Genomic DNA, 17,206 nt, shown 5'->3' on the forward strand with positions numbered 1-17,206 from the left:
CCGTAGCCTGTCAGCAATTGGAGTTACACTTCATATCGATTGTACTAGGGCATAAGAAACAGAATTTCCCTGACCAAATCAAGGAGCTCCCTCAACACCATTTACATTTACCGTGTACTGTGTCATGTAAAGACACGGCACCCAAGACGAGCTTGCAGAAATGACAAAGTAGGAAATTCAGAATTGCACTCAAGCTCTCCAGAAGCTGCCAGAGCAACGGAGTCGTCATTTTCATGTTTTCTTGGAAAAAAAAAAAAAGAATTGCTGTGTTTTTTTTTTCAGATTTAGGGAGGGAGGGAAAGAGAAACCTCTCCCCAAAACACGGCAGAGCGATGCGGCGCTGGCCAGGGCTTAATTAAACATCAGGGGAGGGCAGGACTGATGGTGTGAAGCCCCAAGACCTCCTCACCCCTGATGTTCTTCCTCTCCACACGTCAGCTTTGGTGTTTGTGCCTGCATTTCAGCAGCTTTACACCCATCAAAGGTATCACCAAAGCCTCAACAGATTTATCTGCTTTAGGCTCCTTCCACCTTGGTAAGCAAAGGCCCATTGTGGAGGATATTTGTTTTCAAAGACTGTAAATAGTGATTATCAAAACCAGGTGAATACTTCCAGATTTGGTATTTAAGGTTTTACAGGATCCATTTTTTACCGTCGCTTCCTCAATCTTCTTCATCGCTCGCTGCTGACAATTTCTTTCAGTGGCAGGCAAACGGCGAGAAATTAATTAAAGCATCTAATCTGACAAAGCCTCGGTTTCGTTTTCTGGGGAAGGAGACACATTCAGCACAACTCAGCCTGCACAAATGCACAAGTAAGGCTTTCAGAAAGCGGCGTTTAATTATTTGCAAACAATCATAATATTTTGTCGCCGCCGATTCGACTGACGTTGTCGTTGACGTTCCTCAGAAAACATCGTTTGAGTGAAAAAAAATAAGGAAATGTATTTAAGAGGACTTTTATCTGAATGCTGTAGGAGGGTGTTGACCTGACTTTTGGTTAACTGTGACCATCGTAATTAGGACTGATGTGGTTCTGATTTTATTTTGCACTGCTCTAAATCCACCCATATTCCTGGATTGCTGCCCTCCTTCACGCCAGGTCAAGTTAGGAGGAATCCCACTGAAGAAAAAAAAAAAAGGGAAAATTGCCTAATTGTGGAATTAGGCTGGTTACAAGATGGGAATATTTCCCAGGGGGGGCTGAGCTCTCTCCCCCAGCCCAGCAGTCCTTCTCCCACCCCCCAAAGAGGCTGCCATTTGGCAATATGTCATGTCCAAGATGTGAAGAAGTGAATTCAATCTCTCCCCAGACCCCTAGGATTTATGCCTGCAAGGCCCAGGTTTAGCAGCATGACCCGAATCACACCCATAAGGAACACAAATTAAAGGAACTGTTACCAGTTCCCCCTGAATAATTTACTGAGCAAAGCCATTGTAAGTTATTCCCTCTCCTCTCCTTCATTGTGTTCCTTGTTGTGTTTTTTATTTTTTTTTTAACATATAATTTGTGATGGGCTCTTCCTGAGCACCTGCAGCTAGGCATTTACATATAACCATCGGAGCTACAAAGAGATTTTGTGATTAAATGGATTTCTGGCAACACGTTGTCATTTTTCCCAGCTCCAGTTATTAACCCAGGTACGCCAATTTCCAGATATTTTTATTTGGATGTCTTTTCGGAGGTCAAAGGTAGAACTTCTCGCTAAAACCTGGGAGATACCGGCCACCAGAGAAGTAAAGCAAAAACTTCACTTTGGAAATTTTAATAAGTTCTGCAGGATGGGACAAGCTTTCTGGTGCTCTCCAGCCTTCCTGCCTCTCTCATGTACTTTGTTGCTTTGAAAAAAAAAATTAATTTGATCTCTGATGTTCATTCAATGCTGCGGTCACCAGAAGTTAATGCCTATTAAAAATTCTGCTTTATAAGAGAGTGAGAAAAAGCATATGGTGTTGTGGCCAGCTCCGAGAGACAAAAGGAAATATCAGAGCAACCGTGCTAATATCCAGCTGCTTCAAAGTACGGATAATAATATCACACTTTGCATCAGTGCATTGCAAAGCCTTCTGCTCTGCCAGCTTGAACTCTTGCTCCTATTTCTTTTCAAGGCAGGCAGAGGGATTTATCCACCGCTAGCCACCCAGTAAAAATAGAAACAAGGATTCTTCAGGCTTAGCCAGCGCTGAGTCGAGCAGATGCCTGATTTCTGACTTTCCTCCAGAGTTTTGCCAGGATTTTTATTTTTGGGGATGGAGGAAACGTGGTTACTGCCATTTTAATTGCGAGGTGTAGCTAGATCACAGCCAGCAGCTCGCAGGAGATGTTCGGATGGGTGAGCAGGGCCCAAATATGCGGAAAGGGGTGAGGGGAAGGTGCTGGTACTCACGAGGGTTGGTGGGTTGGGAATCCATCGGGATCATGAGCTTGGCACGGGTGGCTCTGCGGGCGGCGAGCGAGCGCTCTAAGGTGGACATGCTGCTGCCAACATCTTCTGTCTCAGCAGCTGGGGAAAAAAAAAAAAAACACACACACAAAAGCTTAGTTGAAAATCTGACAAACGAATGTCTTCACCTCGTTTCCAGCAGTGAGATCACTGAATGTTTTTTTTTAGGATTCTGTTATTTCAGCCAATCGTTAAAATATCGCCACCTGCGAAGAGCCACGCGGAGTATTTGGGTTGCCTTTTTCTGAACAAAATTGTTGGTTGCAGTTTGCTGTCAAAGAATTAAGATATCGTTGCTCCTTTCCCAGCCCCTCCACGATTTAATTTTCTTTTGCTTTGGAAATTATCCACGATCACTTCATAAAAAAAAAAAAAAAAAAAAAAGCGGTATTTTTCTTGCAACTTCCCTGTTACAAACTTAGCTTCAAATTCAAGTCTCAAGACCTGAAATAGAGAAGTAGGATACGATAAATCAGGGATGTACAAATCCAGGCAGCCACGAATTTGGTCCTTGAGACACATCTAAAGGATGAAAACGACGTCTGCTGTGATGTGCCACCGAGCCCCACGTGCTGATCGCCCATACTCCAGACCCTGGGACGTGTGGTGGCTCTTCCAGCCTCTCGATTTCTCCTCCCACAGCAAGATCCAGGCAGAGTTTTTCCTTGCCATGGTTGCTGGAGTCCAGGCGATGATGACACGGAGCTGTCAGGGCAAACGAGGTGAATATTGTGCCTGTGATCCAGGAGCAGCCAGCGCATCTATCTCGCTCAGCGAGCTGAGACACGCTGCCTCGTGGGGCACCTCTGCCTACGTCTCATCTAATTCAGAGGCGGCTCAGCGTGCCCGTGTCACTCAGACACTCTGTTTACGCGTTGAAATATGGATGCTCTAATTTAGTCCCATTAATACGGGCTACTCGAGGCGCCCAACGATTCTCGAGAATATACTTGTCAGGAGGAAAACGTGCTGGGAGCTGGATGTTCAGAGGAGTAATTTGCAGCGAAATAAAAGCTGCATTTCTCCCTTCCTACCTTGTCTCACATAAGCCTCATATTAATGTTACTTAATGTTCTGTGATTCTCTGATTCCACTTCTGCAATTTTAATAAACCATGGGCGAAATCCATTTATTACTGTCACGCCGGGAAGCTTAATACCCGCTCCGACTACTCGCTGCTGATGTTCCCAAGTAAAAACACATCCCGTCTAAAAAGAAACAAACAAACACAAAAAAGATCTGCACAAAAAGATTATTATTATTATTTTTTTTTTTTCCCTGATGACTTTTCTCTAAATTTCAGGCCTGCAATGCTGAATCTGCTCTCCATGGCCATTAGGGGACCTAATTGCTAGTGAAAAGCCAGGGACTGCATTGCTGAGCTGTGTGGTACACTTTGAGAAGAGACATAAAAACGTTTATTTATGGGCCAAGGTGTTCACACGTAAAATATCTCGCCTGGCCTTTGTCATTAACTTGCTCATACGCCGTGCTGACTTCCTACCACTCGATTTTAAGTCAACGGCGCTCTCAAATTGATCTTTCTGGGCCTTGGATCAGGTCTCCTGATCAACAGCAGTGTCTGGCTAGGCAGAGAGAAACTTTTGGTTATGTTTTTACAGCGTTTGACATAACAAGGCCCTCTACATTCAAAACAATACAAATCATCGTCCCAATTATCTTGATAAACAGAAAGCTATCAGCCCCGAGCAGAATGTCAAAAAAAAAAAAAAAAATAATAATAATTAGATCCATTAAGCAACATGAAAACTCTTTTTTTTTAAACTTTTCCTTCCTTTCCAGACTAGAAAAAAAAGAGAAAAACATCAGAAGCAGCTGAAAAAGTCACCTTCGTTATTTACAGCCCCAACAGATACCGTGGCATTATTGCGCTCCGTCGCCCACGAGCGATGTGTTCACGATGAACTCAAGAGAAATATGTTGATGTTTTCCAACTTACCATGCTTTGCCCTCCGCCCCTGCCTGTACGCACCACCTGCCTCTCCCCAGACTTCCTATTTATTACGGCGGAAGAAATGTTATTAGCTGAAGCCAAATCTGTGATGTGGGGTGTGCACTGAGGTTAAAAAACAGGAGGGGGAAACTTCACCGAAACCACTTATTTCTTCGAGAATGTCCTTCCTCACATCTGGAAGCTTTCTCAGCCTTGCTGCCCCAAGCTCTCCTCCTGGGCCTGTTGCTGACCTTCTCCGTGATCGCGTTCTCCCTCTGCTTCAGTTTTCATTTCTTTTTCTCCTTCACTTTTTCCCCCCTCTGTGTTTCCTGGAATCCGAACTGAACTACAGCTGGCTTCCAGTTGAGTTTCGGGATTTAAAAAAAAAAGAAAATGTGTAGAAATATATAAAAAAGACAGGTTTTCCGCAAACATCATCCATGAAAAGAATTTTTCACAGCCTCTATCAGGTTTCTCATTGTCTGATTTCTTACAAAAGCATCCTCAGCTACTAAAGCAACAGTGAAATGATTTATAGCGCCAGAAAGGGAGAAAAAAATGGGAATATGTGGAATAGAAATGCCCCAAATCTAGTAAGTGAGTGAAAATCAGTGTATTTGTGTGGGTGCTCCTCACCGGGCTGTGGGGTGCTCTTGGTGCCCAGCTGTGTTTCGGACTGGCTGTGGCTGACGGGGGTGATGTCCTGGCAGCTCTGCATGGGCGAGTCCCTTCCTGCAGGATCGGAGCCCGTCGGCTTCTCCATGTTCTTCATTTCCATCTCCTCGTGGTGGATCCACAGATCCGGGGGCCTCAGGTCCTTCTGGCTGCCCTTCCTTTTGCTGGCGCTGTGGGTCGCACGTTTCCTGCAGCAAAGGAAAATGAAAAGGGTCACGTTAGGGACGTGTTTCCTCTTTGTGAGGCCACAAGGACAGGTCCGGAGTGACCTCTGCTCGTGGGCATCTCCTAGAGAAGCCCTCTAGATGTGTCCTTCAAAGGTGTAGGTGATACGGAAGACCCCACGTGGCCACTTGCCAAGTGCCCTGCACGAGGCACCAAGGGCTCACGGGCAGCACGTGTTCAGCAGAGGGGTGAAAGAGGGTGAAAAAGAGGGAAAAAAGTGGAATTTTCTCCGTGGGAAGGACCTGGGCTCCCTAGCTATTATTCCACCAGAACAAAAGCTCGAGGAGCTTTTTGACTTTACGAAGCTCCCGTTGTTTGAATCAATTTCTATCCTTTGCTCGACTGTCTCAGCCTGATCTGGAAAGCAAAAGGTAGGCGGAACAACCACCTAAATTAAAAAAAAAAAAGTTTTTGCCTTCAAGACGAGGGCTGAACACGTCCTGTGATGTAAATGAGGCCAAGGGCAGTCCTGCCCCATCACCAGAAGCCCCTGGCGATGATGTTTTGGCTTCAGCAGAAAAATCTCAGTCCTCAACAGCCACCCCGAGGAGCAGACCTCGCTTGGGTCGTTGGGAGCAAGGCGCTTTTTGTTTACAGCCCCACGAAATCAGACTCCCGGTCTCCGGCCGTAATTAGCTTTTCGTGCTCGGCCTGCTATTTTCTAATTGCCAAAAGGTAATTATTGAAAATGACAGCGTCGGGCCGAACAAGGAGGGAACGTTGCACTTTGGCCCCCTGGGGGAGAAGGACAGCTCGTTAATACCCGCTTGGACAGATCCCGGTGGCATCCTGATTAACACCTGCAAGAATAATTACGACGGTCTTCACTCAAAGCTTAATGTACGTCCAGCTCGAAATTAAAAAGTAAACTTGTTCTTTCAATGTCATTCGAAAAAAAAAAAAAAAAGAAAAAAAGCCCTTAATTTTGTTTCTATATACAGAACTGCTTTCTTCACTTCGGGATACAGCCATTTCTTTGTCACTTCCAATTGAACATAATTCATTTCTCCAGGCTGGAGCTAGACAAGGGAAAATTCAGCCCCAAACTAATTTTGGTGCACAACAGTAAATAGGGGGGGTTATAATGAATGTGTCATTCCAAGCATAGCTACAAAACTGCTACGGCAATGATATCATTTAAAAATATATGCAGTGATCTAGCTCGGCTTGCATTGTTTGGTTTTTTGTTGTTCTTTCCTGGCAAATTATTGATGCTCTGACGGCCCACGAGCAGCAAATTGAAGCGGAGCCAGGAAGGCAGATGAAAAGGTCATCAATAACGAATGAAAATAAATCATCCCTGGGAAGGTTTTGTTTGTGCAACGCAAAAGTTGAGGCTCCTCTGAAAACGCGTCTACCCCCCGATCCCAGGGGGAGGCAGAAACCTTGCAGTGATGGAAGCATCCACATCGCCTTCAAACCCTGGCTGAAAACCACCAGAAACCGGCGCTTTGGAAGTTGAAGGTTTACAGCAGGCTTCAAATTTAGCCCGTTACCCATTTTCAAGGAGTCTGGAAGCGAAAACGTGATCTCAGCTGGCCGCGTTTCTCTTGCTGTTCAATTATTTTGCAACGCGAAACGCACCCAGCTCGCATGCCACGATACGTATTTCTCTCCTAAGGACAGATGTAAAAATAGAGATCGGTTCTGCCCTTAAAATATAGCCCGTGCTCGTGCAATTTTGAATGATGGTAGCAGGACTTAAGCTCTGCTTTCAAAAGAAATCAACTCGCGGCAGGGAAAACTCTTTCTAGTTGTCTGTTTCCATAGGCTCCAGCACAGCAATGCCTGGGCAGGGACTTCAGTCGTCGTACAGCACACTCACACAGCTAAAAAGTGACAATACACACATTAAAAAAGATGATTTGCCAGTAATACCGAGTGAGATTGCTCTTCATTTTGTGATTAATGTCAGAGAAAGAAGTTAAGTTTACAACAACTCCATTTAGTTTAATTTTTTAACGGTTTAGGACCTTCCCTCTGGGAATATCTCGGGAATAAACTGTTATTTAGAAATAAACCGAAAAAAATAAATCCAGAAATAAGCTGAAATTAACCGTTCTCAAACCAAACCCAAGCTTAACCGATGAGGCCAGCCAGCAGCAGCAGCAGCACGGCCGCTAACTCATTAGCATCAGCCCTTCGGATGGGATGTGATGTTTGGACCCCTGCAGGCGAACAGCTTTTAGTGTCTGATTCGGGCCAATTATAGGACCGGGTGCTGAGCCGTGCGGTAGGCAGGGTTTCCATCCCCCTGCAGCTAGAGACAAATGCATCTAAAGGATGCCCAGCAAGGCCTTTTCCAATTCACCTCGTTTGCCCTGCTAGGGCTGTAACTGCTCTAAGTCTAAGGCTGCCTTTTGCCTTTCGGGCCGTATTAAAGGAAAGTCAACCGGTGTAAAAATCCTATTAAAAAAAGAAAGAAAAGAAAAACAACGCATCAACAAATTGGGAATACAAAACTGTTCTTTCTCCCTAAATCTAAATCTCCCTCACTGTTTTCGAGTGGAACATCATTTCCTTTTGGCCTCTTTATTTCCTGCTAGGTGGCCTGAAAACCTCAGACCAGTCTCTCCCATCACCGGGCTCCATCACCCTCTGTCCCCGTTAAAATCCCACCCCGTGCCACCGCTGCGAGCAGGACCCACATCCCAGGGGAACAAACCGAGGCTCTACAGGGGCTGCCAGCTCAATCCCATTTAACTTCAGGGTGGTGACACTTTGTTTAATGTCCTCCCAACCCTGTATGCATAATTCTACGGGACTCAAAGCAGTCTTAGCTTGTTTTTTGTCATCTCTTTTTATGTTGCTCCCTGCCCACCATACTAATTGGCTGGGCACTTGTTCAAGACTGCATTTCACGTTTAATTGTTTAAATCTCCACAACCTACAGCCCAGGCTCAGACAAGATGTCCACCCTCATCTTTTCTCCTACGCTGTACCCTAATGGCACCGGTCCGTGGGCTAATTGTTGTGACGTGTTTGACAAGTTTCCCATCTCATAAAGCCTTGAAAATGTTCCTGGGAGAAGCAGGTACTGCAGTTTGAGAGCATATTGCATGAAGCGATTTCATCCTTTAAGATTCAACCAGGATTCACGAGCCGTGACCTGCCCTGCCCAGGCCAGGAGGGGATTTGGGGACAGCCTGATGGGTGACCCCATTGCCCACCCTCCAAATAACCACATCAGCAGACACACGTGCTGGGGAGGATGTAATTACGGTGAAGGGATGAATCTCAGTTACTGCAGGAGCCCTTACTCACGACTAAATTATTGCACCTGGATCTTTACCCGGTTTTTCCTCCCGTGTTTTTTTTTCCCCGTGTCAAATTGCCGCAGGGTTTGTGCATATTTCATTCTTCCCTCGGTGCCAGAGACAGAAAATACACGCTAAGCCACCTAGGGCAGTTCGCAAGTTGTTCTCTATAATATGCTTTATTGTGCTTTGTTCAGCCAACTTTTAATTAACTGCAGAAATACGACTTTCTTCCACCGAAGGCTTACGGGAGATTATTCCATCACCTGCAAGTTTTCGCTCTGGGGAAGCACTGCATTATCCAACAGGACTTGGCCTTTCCCCTCACGGCACTCCTTTTGTTCAGCGGTGATTTTATAATAAGAACCAGCTGCCAAGAAAAGCTGCTGCCTAAACTCTGGGTGTCACAGGATGCGGCTCTCCAGGCAGGTCAGAAACAGATTCACGCCAACAAACCCTGTTCTGAAGAAGCTCAGTTTTTGTTTTTTTGTTTTATTTTTTTTTCCTTCCTGCTGCTCGAAAGTTCAGATCCATCGTTTCACATTTATTGCACTCCTTTTTCCTCATTTTCGGGTCAGGAATGGCTGGCGTAGGGTCACTTGGGGCAGATCCAGCCCTGGAGATGCTCAGAAGTTACACAGCAAATGCAAGTTTGCCACCTTCATATTTTTTAATTAAAAAGAGAGGAATAAATGCCTTCAAATTGGAAGTCTTCTGATATCTTTGGAGAAGATAAATCTCTGAACACTCCCGTTCCTCCCATGGAGCTACCAAGGAGGTCGAGGCTGATTAATTCAGACCTGGGCATGTAAGTTTTGATGCTGGACAGATGAACCTCTCTATTTGTTTGTCCCTCTTGCCAATTCCCTCCTCCTTTTAAGAAACCCAGGAGAGCTTTGGCCTGGATTCGGCGAACACCACTCAACGGACGCATTTCCATTGCCTTCGAATGATGGCCTGATTTCCAGGTGTTAAAATTCACAACAGAAGCCAATTGTAAAATCAGCTCAGCATTCAGCTACCCGAGCCCTCCTAGAAGCAAGGGCCCTTATTTTTCTGCCTCCATGAGAGCTTTCTTAGTTAAAAAGCCGATGCTCAAGTATCCATCTTCACAGAAAACACTTTGCCCAGTGACTGTCAAACACCTCCAGCTGCCGTCTGCCTGTCTGCCTGTGCTCAACAAGCTTGAGGCTAATTTTGGCATATGTGGGAGCCCTCCTGTCCCCCCCTCCTTTCATAGCATCACCCTTCTTTAAGCATCCACGCAAATCAATGTCATAAATTTGGTCTTGCTCTTGAGAAAAAACACAACAACACACCATTCTTGTGGCTGAACTATGTTTAAACTTCACTTTCTCGTTGCCAGCATTTCACGAGAGTAGAATAATGAACCTTTTTGCTGAGTATTTTTCAATAAATTCAGTGTATCAAACCCAGCTCTGTTTTGAAGCCACTCACCCCACCTCCAATTTCTCAGGAAACCTAAAAAAAGACACTGTTGTGCTTTACGCTGTTGCCCTTTTTTAGCATTTTAGAAGAATCCTAAAGATTTTTCTCTGTAATTTTCTATTTTTTTTTTTTTTCCCAAGTATTTAAGAATTATCTCGAGAAAGAATTGTTACTGCATTTTCCTGGAAGACTTCTGGCGACAGCCCGTCTGGGGAGGAGAGCATCCTCCCAAAGGTTACCGAGTGAGCAGGACTCTCTGTGGTCCTCAGCCATGCAGGTGCAGAGCTGCGGAGCCAGAAAGTCTGATAGCATTGCCAGGCACAGACAAACACTTTTTTTTTTCCCTTTAAATCAATGGGATTGATTCTTTCCTGTGTCTGGATTATACTTGGCAATGTAAACAACAGAGAGATGTGCCTGACAGGCTGATTTCTCCAGGCTGACCGCAGCAGGGGTGCTTATTCTTTCACCATGCAACCTAGGGGCAGGGAATATTCTCCACTCTTGAGTGATCTCCAGCTTTCCCAAGCCCCTACCTCCAAAAACTACAAAAGACCCATCCCCAAAATGCGCTTTGGTCCCCAAATCCCCCTCTCTTCTATACGGAGGTCTTTTCCTGCATCTACTTTGAAGCATAACGGGTGTAATTCCCTTCTCCTTCTGCCCTGAGATTTGCAAACGTACTTTCTCTGCTGTGCCGAGGAGCGCCTGGTGCAGATGACGGCCACCACCACCACCACCACCACGGTGATGACGCCGACGGTGACGACGATGATGACGAGGAGGTTGCTGTTCTTCTGGGGCGTGACACTGCCGTGGGGAGGGTGCATCTGCCCGATGGGGGGCTCTGCAAGGACAACAAGGACAACGGCGGCTGGTTAGCGGTGGATTTATCCCTCTCCCTCTTTAGGAGCCGCCCGTAAAACACAACAAGATGGAAAGCCTTTTGGGTGGCACCACGTCGTCTTAAAACCTTTGGTTTCAATGCAGCTGCAAGACCGGGATTGAAGATGCCACCACTTCTAGCATCAAGTCCCGGTCAAACTGACTTCAAGCACAGCTCCCTCGCTTCTATTTTTCCCCGTTACGTAGGGAAAAGCCCATTTTATGCTTTTATAATCTGGATTTTTGTGTCTCTATTGACAGGGTCATCTGTTACGGACACCCACACAGAACAGCGAGGGATGCGTTTGCTCTGTCTGCTAAGGGGGTATTATGGGCACTCTATAAGCCTACAAACTCACAAATCCCCCAAACCCTCTCCGCTTCAGCTGAAAGAATCTAAATCTTCACCAGGATCGGTGCAAGGGGATGCAAAGAGAAGAGCTGTGCCGCTGCACGTCAAGGATTTCACAAGAAAAGTAGCTCGGGAGTTGTCTGATGGCGTCATCCCCACAGCCTCCCACGTACGAACCAAACAATGTGTGTGTGGGGGGGTTCATTTTGCCTTTAGCACAACTGAATGAGACAGGAAAAAAAAAGGCAAATCTTTCCAAGTAACAGCTTTAGATAGTGATAGATGTAATTTAATCGTAATATTCTGCCCTAATGTCATTTGTTTTCTGCCCTAATGTCCTTTCTTTAGTTACTTTAAGTTATTTCAGTTAAGTTATTGAAATAATTTGCCTTTTCTCCTGGCTTTTTTTCAGGCAACCGAATATGACAAGCAGCTGCAAATGGCATCTTTTTGGCTTTACAATGGCCTAGTACAGAAATCCCAAAGATTTGGCTTTCTTTTTCATTTCCATGCTGACTAAAAGGCACTGAAAAAAGACATCACATAAAACAGTACAGTGAATATCAAGGAAAACAACAAATCTTCTTTCCCTACCCTTTACTGCAAGTCCTGGAAGTTCTCTTTACAGCTCTAAAGTCCCTTTTCCTATAATTATGATGAAGTATTTTATATTTTTTATATATAAGGAACAGCAGGAGCTAAGCCCACAGCAAACTAGGACAGGAGAAGGTAAGGACACTTAGCATTCCTTCCTTGTCTTGGCTGAAGAAAATAATCAGTCTGAGTTAATCAGCTATGTACCTTGTAATTATTTTGTATTTGGAACCTCACTTGGTACCGCATTTCAGGGAACTGTGCCTGTTGTTTCATTCAATAACGGGAGGTGACAAGGCTTTGTTAGGTACTGGAGGTGGGCTCGGGAATATAAAGTCATTGATTGTGCACCTCCACCCCAGCTGGCAATGATTAGGTCCAGTTAATTAGCCTTAATCCACAGGGTTTATCCTTGTTTCTTCCTATTTTAGGGCAGAACTAATTAATAAAGAAATGCTGTTTTCCACAGAAAGATGAAATGGAAATGCGAGAATGTAAAATGTCATCGGAGGGAGCCTGCATTTACCGTTCAGGCTGCTTCTGTCAATCAGGTTGGTGTCCACCGACCAGTAGGAGCCATCGCCGTGACGACCTGTTGATGGAAAAAATGATGGAAATGTAACTCCACAACTGTTGCACTGTTTCTGCTTCTCAAAATTGCCTATTTTCTAACTCCTAAGATTAAAAAAAAAAAAAAAAAAGAAGAAGAAGGAATATGATTATTATTCTAAAAATGGTTTGGCTGCTGAGGGAATAGTTGCACTCCAAATTAACGGAGTAAAATTTCAGGTGTTCGTCTTTTCACCTCCTTAATTTTGTCCCTTCTCCTTCCAACGACCACCATCTCCATCCGATCTCTTGGGAGATTCAGCCCCCAAAAAAACCAACATTTTCTCACTTTCCTGCAGTTGTTTGTTGCTGCTGCGCACCGTTAAACAACTGCCATAATTCCCCTCCAGAGGTACTCGTGTTTCTGTGGGCTGTGAAGGAATTGATGTGCATAACTTTGTCTACCAATTTGGCAAGTATTTTGTGATGAATGGCCCTAAATAAATGTAAGATGATTATCATCAGAAGAGACTTCAGCATAATCATCTTTTCAATCAGCGTAATTGCACAGCTACAACAACTTGATCCCGAGAAAACAAGGTTGCAAAATGTTTAGCTGTAAAAGCAGGCAAAATAGAGATAAATGTAAGATATATAGTAATTCTGTTTACCACGATGACACTCTACAGCAGTCATAGTCACCGTACTACACTGCTACCTGTGAATACGTTGTGACACCGGGGTTATATTGTGCTTAGGAACCTGGGTATCTCAACGGGAGGCTGCTAAACATTGCTATTTTTGCTACTTAGCCCACACTGACAGATCTTAGAGGGAGCTTAACACATTCAAAAATTCAATCTGGATATTGGGAACTTCAAAAAAAAAACAACTAACCTGCACGCCTGACTCCAAGTTCAGTACTTTTTGAATTAGTAGAAGAGCACTTTTCAAGGCATTATGCATCACATTTTTATTGTATAAATATTTGCGTGAACAGCTGCCCGTATCAGTTTTCCTGTTTTTTTCTGAATTTAAGGACTGTGTTCCTGGGGAAAAGCAGCACTCGGTGTGATGGGTGTCTTGGAGAGCTCACCCTGTCCGAGACCCTGCCCTGTGAACGGACCAGCAATGGAGACACAGCAACCTCTCAACCAGGCTACACTGAGCATATCCAGGAGGGCTTGGGGGCTAGAAACATTTCCAAAATTCTTTAAAGATTGAACTTAGGTTAATTCAGCTTTGTTCTGCTACTAAGACATTATTTGGAATAAAATGCTTTGGAATAACACGCCCTGTGCTTAGAGTTGCCATCACTCTCCATGGCACCAGTGGGCTTCCCATCTGCTGGAAGACAAGTCCAAAACTCCACTGAATTCGGATGTAAACCCTCCATGCCAACCAAAAAGACACTTATAAGGTCAAAATAAATCAACAGGTATGTCTAGATCTCTCTTTTTTTTGGTCAGACCATGGACTAACTCTTTGACTTCCACCATTTTCCAGTGGAGCTTTTTTCCTTCATGTTACTCCAGGTTTTTGGAAAAAAACATTTAAAATCTCAACTAATGAGCTGCTTTTTCCAGAACTGCCTTTTCACTGGAGGTTAAACAATCTTCAAACTTGCTTTTCCTACTTTTTTTAAATGAGTTTTAGTATGCTTTCTGAGGTACTAAAACCTAAATCCATTTGATCCTACATATTCTTTCTCATCTCTCACTCCTCCATTTCACTTCTGTCTTTCAAATGTTTCAGTGACTCGAGTTTTTCCTTCTGAAAAAGCAAGTGCTTTTTCCATGACCATTATATTCAATAACCATTTCAACTTGATCATGTCAAGGCAAAAAAAAAATAAATCAAAACGTCTGTGACCACAACAGATCTTCATCCTCCCAGGTCTCCAGCACCTGGAAAGGGGTCAGAAATTCTTTTGGGATAATAGCATAAATCTTTTTCCTCTTGCATTTTGCCATAAACAGTCCAAAAATACTGAGAAAATAAGCTGAGCAATGTTCTCGTATGAGAAAGCAGAGACTAATCAATGTTTCCTGCCTCCCCAGGTATCCCTTGAAGAATTTATTCCTGAAGAAGGATATCAGACCAGCCTGGGATGTGCAATGCTGCATGGGCATTGGGAAAACCTAGTTTTGAAGGCCCCTGTCTCCCCCCGTTGACCACACTATGTGGCAGACCTCCAGACATTCAGCTTTGAGCACTGAAGTTCTGCATCCGTCATCATTTAAACAACTCAGAGCACGAGGATTTGTGTCTTCTTGTCTTCCCATCCACAGCCAGCACCAGGTAATGAAGGAGACAACACATTGTGCTAGAGAGAGCTGAAAAGCTCGAAGAAGGCAGAAATATTTTTAAGTTTGCTTTTCAGTGTGTATAAGCTGGCAGACTTCTGGGAAGGACCCTGGGGTTTGGGCAGAAAGGCACGATTAGATGAACAGATACCACATTTCCTCTTGAATTTCTAGTTCTGCTTTTTCAAGTTGCCTCCTGAGGTAGCTGTCTCAGCGATGTCTCAGCATAGCAGGAAACGCAACCATTATGCAGGAATAACCCTCCTTATAATTTCAAGCATGTCTTCTGAGATCCCTCCTTGCAGATGCTTTCCATGTTTTTGACCTTAAGAAAGTTTTTGGTTTTGTTTTTCTTTCTTTCTTTCCTCAGAAGAGGTTCTTCTGATAAATGGGATACTTTTTATTGCTTCTCCTAGTAGCAAAGAGCATTGCAGACTGCTGCATTATTTGTTTAGGAAGCAGCTCTTTGAAAAAAGATCTGAATAGCTCATCCTTTCACTGATGCTACTCCCAGAGTTTGCAAAATAGCTTCAGAGCCAAAAGCCCGAGGCCATCAAAGGAAATAAAGAGGCAAACTGAACACCTTCTGCTGTCACTGCGTGAGACAACGCGGCTTTTCGGTGGCTGGTATCAGGCTATAAATGTACTGGCAGCTGTTTTCACACAGGAAAACACATGAAAAATGCACATTAAGAGTTTCCAGCCCACCACCACCGAGCACAGGAAGGTTTCAAGCAGGTGAAGAGCAACACGGCTGCCCAAGTCCAGCACGGTGGAGACTGAACTACAGACAGCCAAATTCCACACTTGACTGGACTGCGCTTCAAACTGCCTTGCTCTGAGAGTTGAAACAATTAGTGTGCTGTTTAGTCATGAGATGAAGAGCACCGAGGTGTAAAACTGCAGGTGTGCCACCACACAACTGGCCTTCGGTCCCTCTTCAGGAGAGCCGAATCCCCCAAAGTCCCCGCACCGCCTGGGAACCCTGCAACGGGTCTTCAGGCCGGGTGCAGGACAATGCAGGCCTCCATTTTCCTTGGGATTTGGAAACACAGCTGTAGATTTGTAGATTTTCTTGGGATTTGGAAACACAACTGACTGTCATGATCTTCTCCGTGGACTTTTTGTGGAGCTTGGTATCGTCACAGGCCCTGCTCCGGGCATGGGGAGCTGGAGACCTCCTGTAGGCCTCACCATGGCGGCAAGTGTTGAAGCTCAATCTTAAATCTCCAGTTTATGGTTATAAAGAGGAACATCATATATATAAAAAACTCATGTCTATATTCCATACATACATTCCATTCCATACACAATTCATCTGGATAGTTTATAACGGTCCATTTCATGGAAAATAGCTTTTTGGGAAAACAATAGAACAATCAAAATGTACTGAAATTTCCTAAAATAATAAAAAATATTTGTTCGAAATTGGGTATGTTTCCTTTTATCAGAATTTCCAGGGGATGCTATGAAGCAGCTGTAGTCCAAAGGCAGAAATCAGCTTTTTGCTCTTTCACAGATCTAATTCCGATGGCCACACATTACTGTTTACAAGTCCTATATTGACAAAATTGGGACTAAATTTAATATGGGTTTATCAAATGAAAACTGGGGCAAGATAAAACAGAGTGAATTAATCTCTTCTTCACCCAGTTTGCCTCTAAATTCCAGATCAAAATCATAAATAGAGTTTGTAAGACTTAAGGAAGCCTCGACAATAGCTCCTAAGAAAGCAGCTGGCCTTCTCCTACATACACAAAATTTGTGATAAAAATTCTCTCTTGAGCATCTGAAACTGTAATTTTATGCTTACTTTCATATTATCACTTCTGCTGCCTTTACGATGGCCAAAAACTCTTGAAGTTCTCCCCAGATTGTGCTCTCTGCCCCATCTCATTCACCGCACACTGGCCCCTCAAGGCTGCACTGCCTCGTGCCCTGAAACCCCGGGGTTTTTGCCCAAAACCCCTCACTTTACCCACAGCCTCCAACTCTGCTCTGCTGCCACAGAAGTGCCTTTTTCTCCCTGAACTTCACAGCCACGTGCCAGTGTCGGAGATGGATGACCTACCAGAGTTAATTCGTGTCACTCAATACGAATTGCATTTGTGGCAGAGACGGCCCCCAAGGGCCTTGTCCAAAGCATGGAGTAATTTAAAAGGCTATCGCTGACTTCAGTGAGCGTCGCTTCAGACCCTGGATGATTAAAGAATTAGCTTTGATTATTTCTGAGGCAAACGAGCTTTTAGGAAATTTGACTTTGTTTATCTCGCTGCTCGCAGTACAGTTACAGTGAGACCTGGCCCCGGTGACTCGTCTTTAATAGAGTTGCCTGCAGATCGAGTGAGGGCCTCGGACTTTCTCTTATAAGAATTCATCACGGAGGTCATTTAAAAGTGGAAGCTGAATTTAGATATCAACAAGCCTAGGAAACAAACCACAAAAGGCTGAGAATTCCTTCTTCTATACTACAGCCCTAAAGAACTGCAATGAATTTTATTTCACCTACCCAGACA

At 44.4% G+C, this 17,206-nt stretch overlaps 1 protein-coding gene across 1 annotated transcript in view; it reads right to left on the minus strand.

Moving 5' to 3' along the window:
• The window catches only part of LOC311426607 (netrin receptor DCC-like), a gene marked incomplete at its 3' end in the record, with an annotated part of 357,717 nt that overhangs the window by 14,519 nt on the left and 325,992 nt on the right, over positions 1–17,206 (minus strand). The window contains exons 22-25 of the mRNA XM_084503074.1: positions 12,362–12,427; positions 10,689–10,851; positions 5,035–5,261; positions 2,388–2,504 (exon numbers count right to left, since the gene is read on the minus strand). Coding sequence (XP_084359200.1) covers positions 2,388–2,504; positions 5,035–5,261; positions 10,689–10,851; positions 12,362–12,427 — 573 coding nt within the window. The remainder of the gene's footprint in view (positions 1–2,387; positions 2,505–5,034; positions 5,262–10,688; positions 10,852–12,361; positions 12,428–17,206) is intronic.

This window comes from Aythya ferina, assembly GCF_964211825.1.
Source record: "Aythya ferina genome assembly, chromosome: Z".
Lineage (NCBI taxonomy): Eukaryota > Metazoa > Chordata > Aves > Anseriformes > Anatidae > Aythya > Aythya ferina.